The sequence below is a fragment of the Heterodontus francisci genome, chromosome 13, assembly GCF_036365525.1.
Source record: "Heterodontus francisci isolate sHetFra1 chromosome 13, sHetFra1.hap1, whole genome shotgun sequence".
Classification (NCBI taxonomy): Eukaryota; Metazoa; Chordata; class Chondrichthyes; order Heterodontiformes; family Heterodontidae; genus Heterodontus; species Heterodontus francisci.
Genome location: NC_090383.1, coordinates 15,255,169 through 15,270,001, shown reverse-complemented (window position 1 = coordinate 15,270,001; position 14,833 = coordinate 15,255,169). Strand labels below are relative to the sequence as shown.

The window sequence follows — 14,833 nt, the reverse complement described above, 5'->3', positions numbered from 1 at the left end:
ATTGCTGCAAAGTCAAAACTACTTTGCGTGAACACAAACCGTGCTATAACAGACATGTTATTTTATTGGCTTCATCCAGCCCAGTAAGAAATGTGGAAATCCTGGAACAAGTACCTGGGACAGTTTCTTGTGCACAGCTGTCTAATTAGAAGGACATCTTAGATTGCTAGCCCTTTTGTTTAGCTAGCGTAATATTCAACATACAGCCAACCTTTTTATCCCCAAGAGCTTTCCCTTTAGCCACAAAAATTTTGAGGCACCTTATTAAAAGTCTAATGTTCATTATCCAACAATTCTGTTACATTCCTAAAGAATTCTAATACTATTGCGAGGCATTCCCTAAACAAGCAATGGCTTGGAATTGTAAAATTTGTTTTTGATAAGTGTTCCTGAATTGATACCTTCTTGCTGTTTATATCAAGCAAACATGCCAGTAGTTCCCAGGATTATGTTTCTGATCTTTTTTAAAAGAAATCTGAATAACATTGAAAAATAGCTGTACTCCTGTAGAATGTGAAATGTTTCAGCCACACTTCCCTCTGCAGAAATCACTTTTCTTTCCCTGATCCAGTCACCCTAATATTGAAGTGTTAGAAATATGCCATCATTTGTCTAATTAAAATTTCTTTTACCTTTTCCACTTCCTTATCTTGTTTATCTTTAAATAGCTCCAGTTTTCTTTCACTGTATTGCCAACTACAGATATATCCGTAATCCCAATATTTTTCCCTATATGGCTCCCATTTTCTTCCAGTTGTTATCCCTGTTTTTGGGTGAATTGCTTTTTTTTTGAAAAAAGCATTTGAAAAATACATTCATTTAAATCTAGTTTTACGAGGGATTGGGAGAGGAATTGGTGGTCATAGCGGATTAGAATGCTGGTTTGGGTTTGAGTTCCGACACAGATAGGATAAAAAAAACTTCCAACAATTGTGAAATGAAATGAGCTTGGTCAGTCTCAAATGAGTTCCCATTGGACGTAAAACCATAATTTGGCACAAATTGGACAGTTTTACTCAGAGGGGTTGACACAGGATTTTGTTTTCCCGCTGCAGCTGATGGCGGCGGGCGTACGTGCGCTGCCATGCCACTGCAATCTTGAGCCTGGCGGATCATTAGAATATGCAGGGCAGCCAGCCCCCCCAAATCATGTGGTGGGGGCGGCCTCGGCGACACCATGAACAGCGTCACCTGATTCGTGAGCAGGTGCTGGCGCCATCTTTAAAAAGCAGCCAGTCCTGCATTCAAGCTCTGCCTGCATTGTTGGGAATCGTGCTGGAGCAGAAAGGCCAGAACTGTGTTACAAACATCAGCAGCCTGCAAGCAGCACCCCTGGGAGTCCCTGTGGCAATGTCAGATATCCAAGCAAGGGTGACCCCACGATTTAGTTATGTCTCCCTGCTTACTGTCCTCCAGGCTGCAAGGGAACAGCGGGAGGACCTTTTTCCCAGCAATGGCATGAAGAGGTCCTCCCACCTGACCATGAAATCCTGGACGAAGATTGCAGAGGGGATTAGCTGCCGTGGGGTCATCTGACGAGACTGGATCCAGTGTCGGAAGAGGGTCAATGACCTCATGCGCATGGCAAAGGTAAGTGGCACGTTTCAAAGTTGCTCAGTGTGATCTGGTTGTGCCTACACGGTGTGCCACTACCATTTCAGAGACAGGGAGGTCAGGGAGGATTGATGGCACATGACTGGCTGCATATGTGCATCAAGTCACCCTCGTTTGTACCTCAGAGCATGTCACACCCATGACAGGGTGAGTCTGTATACCAGACAAAGCATCCCCCAGCTGTTGATGAAACTCCCATGTTGGTGCAACCGTGATGTTGATGTTTGACCATGTTCAATATCTGCATCCTTGCTCTTCCAGGCGAAGAAGACTCTCAACAATAGGGAGGTGTCCAGGACTGGAGGTGGGGTGCCCAACCTGAGGCTGTTCTCCCCAGCTGAAGAGGAGGCACTGGAGTTAGCCGGGAACCAAGGAGCATGTGCCATTCTGGATGTGGAGCTTGGGGTCTTAAAGGAATTATTGCCAAACACAGAATGATTACTAATTACATTTCATATGCAGATACTATGCAACATTTGTTCTTCACATTGTATCTTGCAGCACGATGCTCCAAGTTGGCCTTGGAGGCCCTGGAAACTTCGAGGAAGAGACACATTCTGAGGTTGCACCGTCCCATGACACTCCTGCAACTTCCACCAGCACAGATACTCTTAACTCTGTGGGTATCTGATCGGCATTAGATTTGGGGTCACAGGCTGGTGAGAGCACCACACATGCGCCCGAACAGCTTGCTGAGGCTGAGACAACCGAGGCCTCTGACAGTCGGAGAACTGTGGATGGCCAGGCCCATGCTGAGCCCCAGGCTGATAACAAACCTCTGGTGTCAGCAGCACAGGGCATGCTGGAGCTGCAGGGAGAGGTAAGGCAACATCTGGCGGAGATGCCAGAGGCCATGCACAGACTTGAGCGGACGATGGGGTAGTCCATCCAAGCCATGATAGTTGCCATGTCCCAGGCATGTGAGTGCATGGCTTCATCCATTGAAAGATTGGCGACCCTCATGGAGAGCTAGATTCCACAGATATGCACAGACCTGCACACCACACCTTGGCCATGAGCTCGATGCAGCAATGGCAAGGCGAGAGAGGGACCAGGAGCCTAGAGAGTGTTCCTGCTTCTGGTCCTTCTCTGGAGAGCAGTGAGGTTCCACCAAGCCTTGAGAGGGAGGAGGAGAGGTTACGCTGGACATCTGGGGTCTGGGATGATTCTAGTGTGGACACCAGTTCCTCAGCTACTCCGCTAGTGAGTCTAGCTCTAGCAGCCATGACGCCGGAGGACAGCCCTGCACTGGCGCAGGAGGCTCTCAGGCAGCCGGGGCCCTCCAGGCCCCGGGCGCGCAGAGGACCACTGCCGAAGTCATCCCAAGCTAAGGGGCGTCCTGCTCAGCAGCCTGCCTCTAGTCCAGCTGTTAACACAGAGGTCATACCACGAAAGAGCACCCTGTGACGGAAACCACATCTGCCAAATGGAAGCATATTAATTTTGTCATATGGGACACTACTGAAACTTTTTTTTACTAGACATTGTACATAACTTGTTTAAAAAAAAGAGTTGAACAGCTGAAAACATGGTTGCATATTTGCATTCTGAGAGACAGTTGAATAGAGAGACAATGGGAGTGCTCACTGATTCAATTAACAAGATTGGTCTGGGCAATCATGATAATCAACATTCTTTGTCTGTGTAAGAGCCAGAACTCCACACCCCACCAAGTGTGACTGGAGAGCTTTGAGAATCAACAACCCTCCCAGAAGATGCTGTCTCAAAGAAAGAGATGGTCACATGACATACCTGCTGGCCAGACTGGGGACTGTTTGAATTGTGCTTCACAGAAAGCTTTTTTGGGAGACTGCAACTGAACTCAAAGGAGAATGCATCTCTCTCTCTCTCCAGCAAAGTCCCAGGAAAGCCCACTGTGGCAGTGCAGGCCTCAAGATAGAGCTTCTCTTCAGCCTTCTGGTACCAGAGAAGCAAGTCGGAAATTGTGCACTAAGCTCCAGCGAGAACTCCAAGACTTCAACTTCAACCAAGGACTTTACAACAAAAACAAAGACAGTAACTGGATTCCATTTATTGCCAACCCTACTTCAATGCCGCCCCCCCCAATTTTTTCTCCCCCTCTATATTTATTTGTGTCTGTGTTTATCTCATATGCTAGTGTGAATGCGTCACGTATTTTAGTAATTTTAACTGAGTTAGAGTGATGAGGCTAATAAACTCACATCTTTCTTGTTTAAACCTAAGAAAACCTGTCTGATTGATTCATTTGCAACTACAATCAAACAGCAGTGAGCAAGGACTCACTGAGGTGGTAAGCTAAAAACACTGTATTTTAAAAGATAAACTCTTTTGTTATGGCCAAACCAGAAAAGGGGCAAGAGGGGAGCCTCAGACCCCTTCCTCACCTGGTTGTAACAACCCGCAAACTTTTTAAAAAGACACCTTGACACATATGGGTATGCACGGGTGAGACGTCTGTGTCATTTGCAGTTTAATTAAATGTGCTTTTCTGACGACTTCAGCCTTTCCTGTGCAAATAATGCTTGCCACCATGCATCAATTATGTGCCTTCCCGTTACATCATAAGCCTGACAATACTGCCAGTATAAGGAATAACATCATTGCCATGTCAATATGTATGATGTGGCACTGCACGGTTGCAGTCACATGGGCAATGGCTCATTCAGCTGCTGCCAGTCATGCTGAAGAGACGATGTTACAGAGGCAGAAGACTTCAGACGAGCTGCATGATGGTATGTGGTGTGAGGAACATATGCTGCATTTCAGGGATTGTGGAAGTGCTGAAGTAAAGCCTGGCTCGGGTATAAAATTAAAACCCGACCCGACAACAGTAAACCCAAACCCGACCCAGGCCCCGAGTCCTTTAATTTTTTTAAATGCCCGACCCGAACCCGACACATGTAGTCGGGTTTGGCCAGGTAGCCAGGCTTTACTGCAGAGTGCGGATTCCGGACTGCACGTTTCCTGCCTTCATGTCCTGAATGTTCATTTGAAGATTACTTCCCGGAGCAAGGCAGCACTGTCCACGTCCAGCCAGACCCGACCCGAGCCCGAATGCTGGACCCGGAAGAGAGACCCAACCCGACACTTGTCGTTAGGTCTGGTTGGGTTTGGATTGGGTAGCCACGCTTTACGCTGAAGAATCAGGTGTTGTCTGGTCTCCCTTGCTCGCTGCTCGTCATGTCTGCCCTCCATCACTGCTGTCCATGCTCCCATGCGTGGTTTTTGCTGGATGCCATCTGTGTCTTCATCGTCCGAGGATGTCTCCTGCTTCCATACCTCATCATCCTGCAAGGTCTCCCCCTTCTGTACTGCAGTGTTGTGCAGAACTCAGCACACAACACCGAAGCGCCCAACCCTGTCTGGTGTGTACTGTCGAGCTCCACCCGATTTATCCAGGCAGCGGAAGTGCATCTTCAGCATGCCGATGGCCTGCTCAACGGTTGCTTGGGTGTAGCCGTGGCGGGCATTGTATCGCTCTTCTGCATCATTGCTGGGGTAGCCCTTATCCCCAAGAATCCACCCCTGAGGTTGAGCTGGTGGAGTGAACAGCAGCGGCACCTGGGACTGGCACAGGATGAAGGAGTCACGGCAGCTGTCTGGGAAGCGGGCACAAACTTGCAGGAAGCGCTTTCTGTGGTCGCAAACTAGTTGCACGTTGAGCGAGTGAAAGCCCTTTCTGTTTATGTATGCAGCTGGTTGTTCTGTGGGAGCTTTGAGAGCCACAGGCGTGCAGTCAATGACTCCTTGCACCTGTGGGAATTCCACAATGGTCCCAAATCCAACGTTCCTCTCGGGCTGACTGTCAGGGTCCATCCCAAAGTGCATATAGTCACCGGCCCTCCTGTACAAGGCATCGGTGACCTCCCTGATGCAGCAGTGTACTGCTGATTGCTAGACCCCACACAAGTTGCTGGTGGATCCCTGGAATGTTGCAGAGGCATAGAAGTTTAGGGTCAGTGTCACTTTGAGGGCCACAGGCATTGGGTGACCACCAAAGCCCAGTGGCTGCAGATCAGTATTCAGCAGTGTGCATAGATGTGTGACCGCCTCTCTGGTCATCCACAGTTGCTCCGACATCTGCAGTTATGTCATCCGAGTCCCATAGACCCGCCGGTGTCTCTGAGCTAATCTGTTCCTTGGTGGCTGCTGCTGCTCACATCTGGGAGCTTCCATGTGGCAGCACCTGCCTCTTGGTTCTGCATCTGGCGGATGTGCCTCATCATGGCATGAGGATTCAGAAAGACAGGGCGGACCATCACCATCTCTGTGCTCCCAGTAAACTTAGTTTCTTCACAAGGTCAATGGCACCTATCAGGGCAGAGAGTTGTGTAAATTCAAGCTTCAGCTGTGCACCGGCATGAGCCGTATGATATGGCATGACGTTGCCCGTATTAATTTTAAGAGCGAGGCAGCCGGACCACCGTAATATCATTCAGTTGCCTGCAGTGGACCATTGGGCAACAGGAGCGTATAACTTTTCACATTTGTTCCCCCCACCCCCACCCCCCGGACATAAACGGCTCATCCACTTCCAGTGTTGCCTCGCCACCCTCCTCAAACATAGGTGCCCGAATGCAGGATGAGCCCCATTCCCACCACCCCCCCATCCAGCAATGGGGGCAGAGTGGCCCCCTTTACGTAACAAGGGTGCGGGATTCCCGCACCGCCCCCAACATGGATGCAGAGTTCTGATACCCTTCCTGCCACCCACCCCCATCATGGCTGCAGAGTTCCGACCCCCATCAGACGATTTAACTAGGTTTTGCAAAGAATACGGAGGAGAGCAGGACAGTACTTACCGGCCTTCACAGGCTCCAAAGATTCTCGCCTCGGTGGCGCCAGCTTTGCTAGAACGCGAGAGTGAAGGCACATGAATGCCACATGTCCAGCTGAAGATTGTAAATTGCTAGTACAATCGCAATGGGGTACATGATAACTTATACAAACTTGGGTCCCATCGCAGAGCGGTGGAGGGCCCGCCATGGAGCTTCCCCGGCAATCCCGGTGTCTGGTTCCGTGACGGGCCGCTACCGCTCCAATCTTCCAGCCACCCGCCACAGAGCCCAATGCCAGGAGCAGAACAAAACTCGGCCCAGGGAATGCTCTTGTCTTAAGTGGTGCTGTTATGAACTCGCGTTTAGGCACATTGTTGGCGCCATCTAGAGGAAAGTCTAATCTGCATGTGAGTACCATTACACCTGACCGGAAAATGCTGAGACTAGATACTATCAGAAAATGAAAGTCCGCATCATCTTTACCTTTCACAAAATTTGAGAAGGCATATAATTGCTCACAGCATTTCTGTAAAGGATCAAAGCTGCATGATCGAGATTGACATTTTCTAAAGAATAAATTATTCCCTGATATTGAGCAACAAAAGCATGGATGAGTTCTACATAAAAGTTACAATATGGAAACGGGACATTTCTTTCACAAATAGTTCTAATCACATTTACCTGCTCTGTTTCCATATCCCTTCAACTCTTTTCCTTAATCTACCTATTCAATCCAGTCTTGAATTTTGACATATTTTCTATTTCAGTCACTAAGCCTGAAAGTGAATTCCACAGCCTCAGAACTCTTTATGTGAAGAAGTTTCTCATGCCTTTTATTCTATATCTTTAACATTTAATATTGTGTCTTTGGCTCCTTATTCTTGACTGCTCAACTGCTGGAAACAGTCAGCTTCTATCTAGCCCATTTCATCTTTTCAGGATTTTAAACCCATCTGTTATATTGCCCTTTAATCTGCACTATTCTAACAAGAATAGACCCAATTTTTCGAGTCTGTCTTCTTCTTTGCCTGTCAGCGTCCTAGTAAATCTGCATTGTACCTCTCTAAAGCCTCAATATTTTCCTATGGTGTGGAACCCAAACTGCAGACAGTACTCTGAAGTGAGTAACTTACTCTCAGGCACCTGTCAATTTATATATCAGCCACCTGAATCCTTTGATTATATTCCAGCCTGTAACTTAATCCCAGGTTTCTAAACTGCCCAAATGCATCAATTATATTCCAGCTTGTAACTTACTCTCGGGCACGTTATTCTATATATCAACCACCCAAAGCCCTTGATTAGATTTCAACTTATGACCACCTGCTAGTTATCCGCTATTCTATATATAAATCATCTGAATCCTTTGATTAGACTCCAGCCTATGATTCACTCCTGAGTATCTGTTGTTCTACATATCGAGTAATTATTGTTTTATAAAATGGTATATCACTGTATTGCACTTGTGCTACTTGTCGATCTGTTTTGGTAGCAGTAATGAGGCTTTTTTACTGGAATTTGTGTATGTATGTTTTTGTTTTAATATTGCATGCCTCATATATTCTTTCCTTTCTAATCTTTGTGTGGGTTCTGCTATGTTTGAGGTATTTTGCTGCCATAAATTTGTAGTTGGATTTTAATTAGTTGGCGTGGGACCATATATTCCAATGCATGAAAATAGAATCTACATTTAGACTTTTAAGATTTTAAGCAAAACTTAAGCCGCACCTTGGTCATTAAAACACCAAGAGGCCATAGCATAGTTTTGAAGCATTATCATGCTGAAAAAAGAAGCAATGCTAAATAAATAAATTGAATGGTGTTAGTATTAGCAGAGGGTCCCCTATGTAAACTTTTCTACATTGGGGGCCCTGAGCCAATATTAACACCATCCCAGTGACCTGATACGAATACTGACACACTCTCTCCCTCTTATCAAACTTTGGAGAGACAACGTCAGCTAACCAAATCAATATTATTGCAGAAAATGTTTTTATTGATGCACAACAACAGAAATAACATTATAACAGATCATCAAGAACAGAAAATTAGTGATAGAAAGAAATCTGAAGATTTTTGGGTCCCCTGAAATTCCCTCACAAAACCCTTGGTGGCCTGGGACCCCAGCTAAAAGCCAAATCTTAGCAGAACAGTAACAAATGTTATAATGCACAAACACTATAGCTATGTCCCTGAATAATACTGCATATGATGTTAGACTTTGACATCTCACTCCCATGCAAAGAGAACATAAATGAACTGACATAAAGCAAAATAATTTTACTGTGTCTAAATTCAAATTTTCACCTTTGCTTGAAAAGATCAAAATTAGCCACAATTTTTTTAATGAAATGCAGTACATTAATATACATTTTGAAATTAAATTTTCAACCAGAGAATAATCCAAAGATGCTAAATTAGGTGAGAATCCAAACTGATGCAAGTATTGTTATAGTCCTCTTTCATTGTAGAACCAGCATTTTCTGAATAATGGATAATGAATTGCAAATTCGCAACTGCTGATGTCATTGAAGTCATTAGCATGTTAATGTTGACTTCTGTGCATTTTAGCTGCTAAAACTGTATGTTAAACTTTAACATTAACGTTTTTAAATTCCATGGAACATTTGAAAGCCACAAATAATAGCAATGTTAAAGCATCAGTCTCTAAGAGCATACTTACATGCACAGGAAATCTTCTGGTTTTGCATTAAAAATTTGCAGCTCTTTTTATTTATTATTCTGTAGCCTTGATAAGCAAAATGAGCTAAGATCAAAGGTAAAGATTGCATGTATTATTTGCCACATAGATAAAATGAGAGGACAAGCTGACCCTTCAGTGAATAAAGATGTTGTCTCTTATTCTTACAGCATTTTGGGGTGAATCTGATGAAAGTGCATCTGATATTGAAGCAATTCTGCGTCCGCAGACTTCAGAAGTACTTGAGGATAGAGATGATTTTGAAGATTTCTTTTAACAGCAAAACTTGACTATCCAATTGCCAGAAGGGGCACTATAATATAACCAGGATTTGAATGCAGAGATGTTCAGTTGAAAATTAATAAATTTTCTTATTGTAATATAAATTCACTACAATTGCCTGTCCATTAGTTTTTTTACATTGGATAGTCGTGGGGAAAAAAAGAGTATGGTAACCAGAGAGAATCTTTCGGTCATTTGCAATATTACAGTTGCTGAGATTTGCTGGGATGAGGCAAATTCTAACAGCCTACAGACTGTAATGGATATTTGCATTCAGTTCATATATATCCCTTACAAACATAATTTGTGCTATAATTATACTTATACACAAAGAAGGCATTAATTCAAAGCATGTATTACCTTGCAGCACTGAGTAAATATTGCTTTCTCCTCTGTTAGGCATGTCACATTCTCCAAGTTATAAATGCTTTGACTAAATGCATCTTTTATGGCTTAAAAGTACAATTACAGCACACAAATTATTTTTAATTTAATGAGTTCAGTCCGGAGACTGTCAAGTATGCAGAAACCTAACTTTTTAAAGAGCAACAGGACATAGCTATGTATTTGCTTCCACATGCAATACCTGCTCAAATGTACGTGTAGCCTTCCTGAGTGTGCCTAAATATGGGTACTCTCAAAAGAATGACTCAAGATAATATTTAGATAAGTATGAAGCTGGTACTCAGAGAGGGGAGAATCTCTTTACTGTGAGCACATTTTTGCAGGCATTGAGTGCTTCAGTATTTTCTTTTCCACCCCATTCCAACTGACCTTTGGATATCCATAGAACATTATGGCTAATTTAGTAGTTTTCAGGTAGTCATTGTTGAATGTAAGAATTGCAGCAGCCAATTTGCGCACAGCAAGGTCCCACAAACAGCTTTAAGATGGTGACCAGATAACCCATTTTAATTATGTTAATTGAGGGCTAAGTATTGGTCATGAGGAGGATCATTTCTACTTTACTCTTTCATTGACAATAACAGGGTGTGCATGTGAATGGAAAAGTCATCCTTGTACAGAGCAAGATATCTTTTCTATTTTCCTCTCACAGTCAATATAAGGGTTTGCGGGCTGTGTTATAATAAAGTGACCCTGCTAAGTGTTTGCACAATGCATAAAATATGTTGATTAAAAAAGAAACAAAAGGGTCATTGTCACGTGTTGAAAAATGGGAATTTACTGAAATTTGAACACAGTTGTGTGTTGAACAGGATGTTCTTAAGAATGCATTATACATAAAAGGCAATTTTGTTCTTTGCACCACATGCCAGTAATATATATTACTAATGCTGATGCAAATTAAAAGGCAAAGCATTTGCACTTGCCCTGCTTTGCTCAAAGGTTTTTTGTTGTAATCTTCAAATGTCAAGATGATTCTCTGAATGTCAAGTGTTGATTCTAATGAATGATTTTTTTTGTTACAAGAATATCTAAATGGAGTTTAGATTCCAGTATAAGGAAGTTTACAAGAATGAAATGCATTAATTAGTTATTTCTGTCACAGTAGTTGCCTTTTTAATCATAAATAGATCAGGACATGGTTCAATAAAACAGAGTACGCAATCTCTTTCGACGACTTGTACAGTTACAATAGTTAGATTCTGGTCAAATCACAACTATCAGTATTATTTGGAATTAACAGTAAATGTCCCTTTAGCTGCTGTGCTGGTATTTGAAGAAATATATTTATTACGCTGCAAATCTAATTCACCGTACCTTGCTACATATTAAAAGGATGTTTTTGGTGTCCCGTTCAGTCTGTTAACATGCAAACTGTTGCTTGTATGCCATGCTGGGCTTTAGTTATGGTATGTAGCACAATTGTCTAAACCTAACACTGTATTGGTAACAATAGTGGTTTTTATTTGATCTAAGACTTAATACATTACAGCATTTGAGTGCCAGTTAACAAGGTACAGTTGACAATTACTTTACCCCGGTGTTCCTTGGGTAGAAACTGTGACGTCCTGGTCCACATTCCTTATACAGTTTTTCCTCATTCACCTACCATGGATTGACAAGGTAGATGCTGAGAGGATGTTTCCCCTCATGGGGGAAATCTACACCTAGGGGGCATAGTTTCAGAATAACGAGTTGCCTATTGAAGATGGAGATGAGGAGGAATCCCTTCTCTGAGGGTTGTGAATCTTTGGAATTCTCTACCCCAGAGAGCTGTGGAGGCTGAGTCATTGAATATATTCAAGGCTGAGATGACAGATTCTTGAACGAGAACCGAGTCAAGGGTTATGGGGGACAAGCAGGAAAGTGAAGTTGAGGCCACGATCAGATCAGCCATGATCTTATTGAATGGTAGAGCAGGCTCGAGGGGCCTTATGGCCTACACCTATTTCTTATATTCTTATGTAGATGCTCGCTGTTGAATCTTGCATCCTGAGAGTGGTTCCAAGCCCCTTGGGTATACCACACAAACAGGAACTTGCAGCAGAATTCATCCAATCACGTTTTCTCCAATACTCCCCCCAACCTACCCAGTGGTATTGGTGATAGGTAGAGGCACAAGATGGTGCTTGTGCCCCTCTTAACTCTGTCTCCAGCCTCATCACAAAATTCTGATCTCTGAGTTAATGGCCTATCCTGCAGTGTTTGAATATAACAGCCTTAGTAACTGCAATCAACTCTCACAACATTATTTTCTTTACTACTTTAATTAGAGGAATGAATGTAACTGTGGACTGCGAAAACTAAGAAATTAAATTAAAGTCTGCCAAGGCCCAATATTATAAGTTAGTGAAAGAGGTTGTAAATTAGACAAAGGAATAAACAAAAAACTCATTAATCTGGAAAAACCTATTATCAATTGTAGCACTTTAAGGTAAATCCCCTGTTTCAGGCAAGGCTGCAATTCATAATTCTTTTGGACCATTTTCTCCAAATACCTTTCAAACCCATATTTCCATAAAGTGGTCAAAATTGTGGGTGAGAGCAAAGGGGTAAAGGTCCATCATATTCTGAAAGGGTTAATTCTGATTTATTCGCTAAATAGTCAGCCTAATGTGTTAGTTTTCCTACTCCATGCATTATTTAGCCAGTTTACACTTGCATGTTTTTTTTGCTCTTGTCTCACATTCAATTTTCCTCTATCTCTAATCTTAACTCTTTTTTTCCCTCTATGTATCACTCCATCCAAAGACCATTCGAAATAGAGTAGTAAAGTTCTTCTGACCAACATTAGCAAATACAAACATTAATTTTGTACTGGCATTGCTTTAAATTAGCTACTTCAATTGACTTGAATTAAAAACTTACAGGTGGAGCAGCAGATGGAAAGAATTCCAACAGGCCAGGCTCACAGCAAATTCAGGCTCGATCACTGACTCTATTGTTCACATTAGAGGATCCCAATGTTTGACCTTAAATAGGGAGTTAAATATCTGGATTTAATGATGGATACTGGGATACTGTAATTTGCATTTATATAGTACCTTTAATGCAGAGATGCATCCCAAGTCGCTTTGCAGAGGTATGATCAAAAAATGGATGCCAAGCCATAAAAGGAGATATTTGAAGGGGTGACTAAAAGCTTTGTCAAACACTAGGGTTTTAAACAGGGTATTAAAAGGAGGAAAGGGAAGTAATGAGGCGGAGGGATTTAGGGAGGGAGTTCCACAGCATGGAGTCTAAATAGTTGAAAGGCACTGGCACCAATGATTAGGTAAAAGAAATGTAATATCCAAGAGCCCAGAGTCAAAGGAATCTAAAGTTTAGGGAAGGGAGGAAGTTCTAGAGATAGGAAAGGGTGAAGCCATGTGGGGATTTAAACATAATTATGAAAACTTTGAATTTGAGGTATTGGGCAACTGGGAGCCAATGTAGATCAGTGAGAACAGGGTGAGTGTTGGAAACAGATAGGATATGGGCAGTAGAGTTTTGGATGAGCTAAAGTTTATGCAGGGTGAAGGATGAGACCCCACCCAGGAAATCATTGTAATAGTTGAGGCTGAGGTGAGAAAAGTGTAGGTAAGGGATTCTGTAGTGAAAGGGCTAAAATAAGGGCAGAGGTGGATGATGTTACAGAGGTCAAAATGGGTGGTCTCTGTGGTGGAGTAGGATACAGAGTTAATCAGTGCAACAGGTTTATTCCCAAGCTCGTGAAACACTTACTAATGTTATAAAGTTTGCCTCTGTCATGACTTTTCTCTTATTTGAAGTTTGCTAAAAGCCAAACATGGTATTCATGGTATAAATTACAATCAAATTACATACACGGCTATCATGTGGTGACCTGTGTTGTTTATACAACATGGACATAAACAGGAATATTGGAAGGGGCAAGCACTGAAGAAAACTAGAAAATATTACAACTGGTCATAGCTCCATGGTTGTCTTTTATGCTCTTCCACTTTCAATGATGATGGCAACCCAAATTAATTACATACTGAGAGTGCAGTCTGCTGGCACAGAATAGGCTGAAAGAATTTAGGGACTTTAAGGAAAGACCTGAAAGTTGAGACTAAGGGGTGAATTTTAACACTCAAAAATGGATGGTTTGAGGTCGAGTCAGATGTTAAAACTTTAAAAATCTGAAACCCAACCCTAACCTGCCTCAAACCTGCCCTCTTCTGGGTTTAACAAGAGAGGGGCAGGAGGCAGGTTGGCAATTTAAATATTAAAATGAGGCTGGCAGTCTCTGATTTAAGCTGCTTTGCAAGTTTAATAACGATCTGCTGGGTTTCCCAGGTCTCAAGAAACCCAGAAACTAAAGGAAAGGCGAGGACAGCTTCCTGGAGAAGGTAAGTGTCTTTACAGCACTGCTTGTGGGCCAAGAGGACAAGGAATGCTTTCCCCAGTTCCACCACCCACTCCCGTACAAAGACCTTGGGGGTCCAGGATGGGACCCCACCCTCTGCCCCAGGATTGTAGATCGGACGGACCTGCTCCTGCAGCCTGCTTCGGAGTCCTCCCCAGCCGAAGCCAAGCTTGTCAATTCGGCTGACTTCTGGGCCGAGAACCTGACCAGGACAAAAGATTCATGCTGTGGATTTTGGGGTTTCCTGTGTGAAACTCCACCATCCACCAACCGCACCTCCCCCCACCCGCCCCCCCCCCCCTCCCCCACAACCTACCCCCTGTTAATATCCAGACCTAAATCCCTTTAGTTACCTGGATTGAGTTGTGATGTACCCAACAATGTGTTTTCTGGTTATGTTATTACCAGGGTAAAATATTGCTATAATGCTAATAGTTAAACCTCAGTGAACCATATAAGAATTAATTAATTAGCTGTTAACTTTAAACAAACCTGTAGCAAAACTCTGAAGATTAGACACTTTTCTGATAGTGACTTGACACACAAGACCTGCCAAGCTGCATGAGTCCAGCTGTTTATCCGTTGTGATTCTAATTTGAGCTAGGTTGCCAAATCTGTTATAAAAAGATATTGGTTAGCCTCGTACCTTAGTAGGGTCAGCCATTATTCAAGTTTGGAAGAAGTATCTGAATAAAATCTCTA

At 43.2% G+C, this 14,833-nt stretch overlaps 1 protein-coding gene across 5 annotated transcripts in view; it reads left to right on the top strand.

Annotated features, from left to right (window-relative positions):
- The window catches only part of kiz (kizuna centrosomal protein), a 218,049-nt gene extending 208,637 nt beyond the window's left edge, over positions 1-9,412 (top strand). For 3 of the 5 annotated variants that reach the window (XM_068045741.1, XM_068045740.1, XM_068045743.1), the window contains one exon: positions 9,246-9,412. In XM_068045741.1, coding sequence (XP_067901842.1) covers positions 9,246-9,352 — 107 coding nt within the window. In that variant the 3' untranslated portion in view covers positions 9,353-9,412. Of the gene's footprint in view, positions 1-1,416; positions 1,591-1,875; positions 1,928-9,245 lie in introns of those variants that run through there. The other 2 variants (XR_010976293.1, XR_010976294.1) reach the window with 2 other exon arrangements.
- The last annotated feature ends 5,421 nt before the right edge of the window (positions 9,413-14,833 follow it).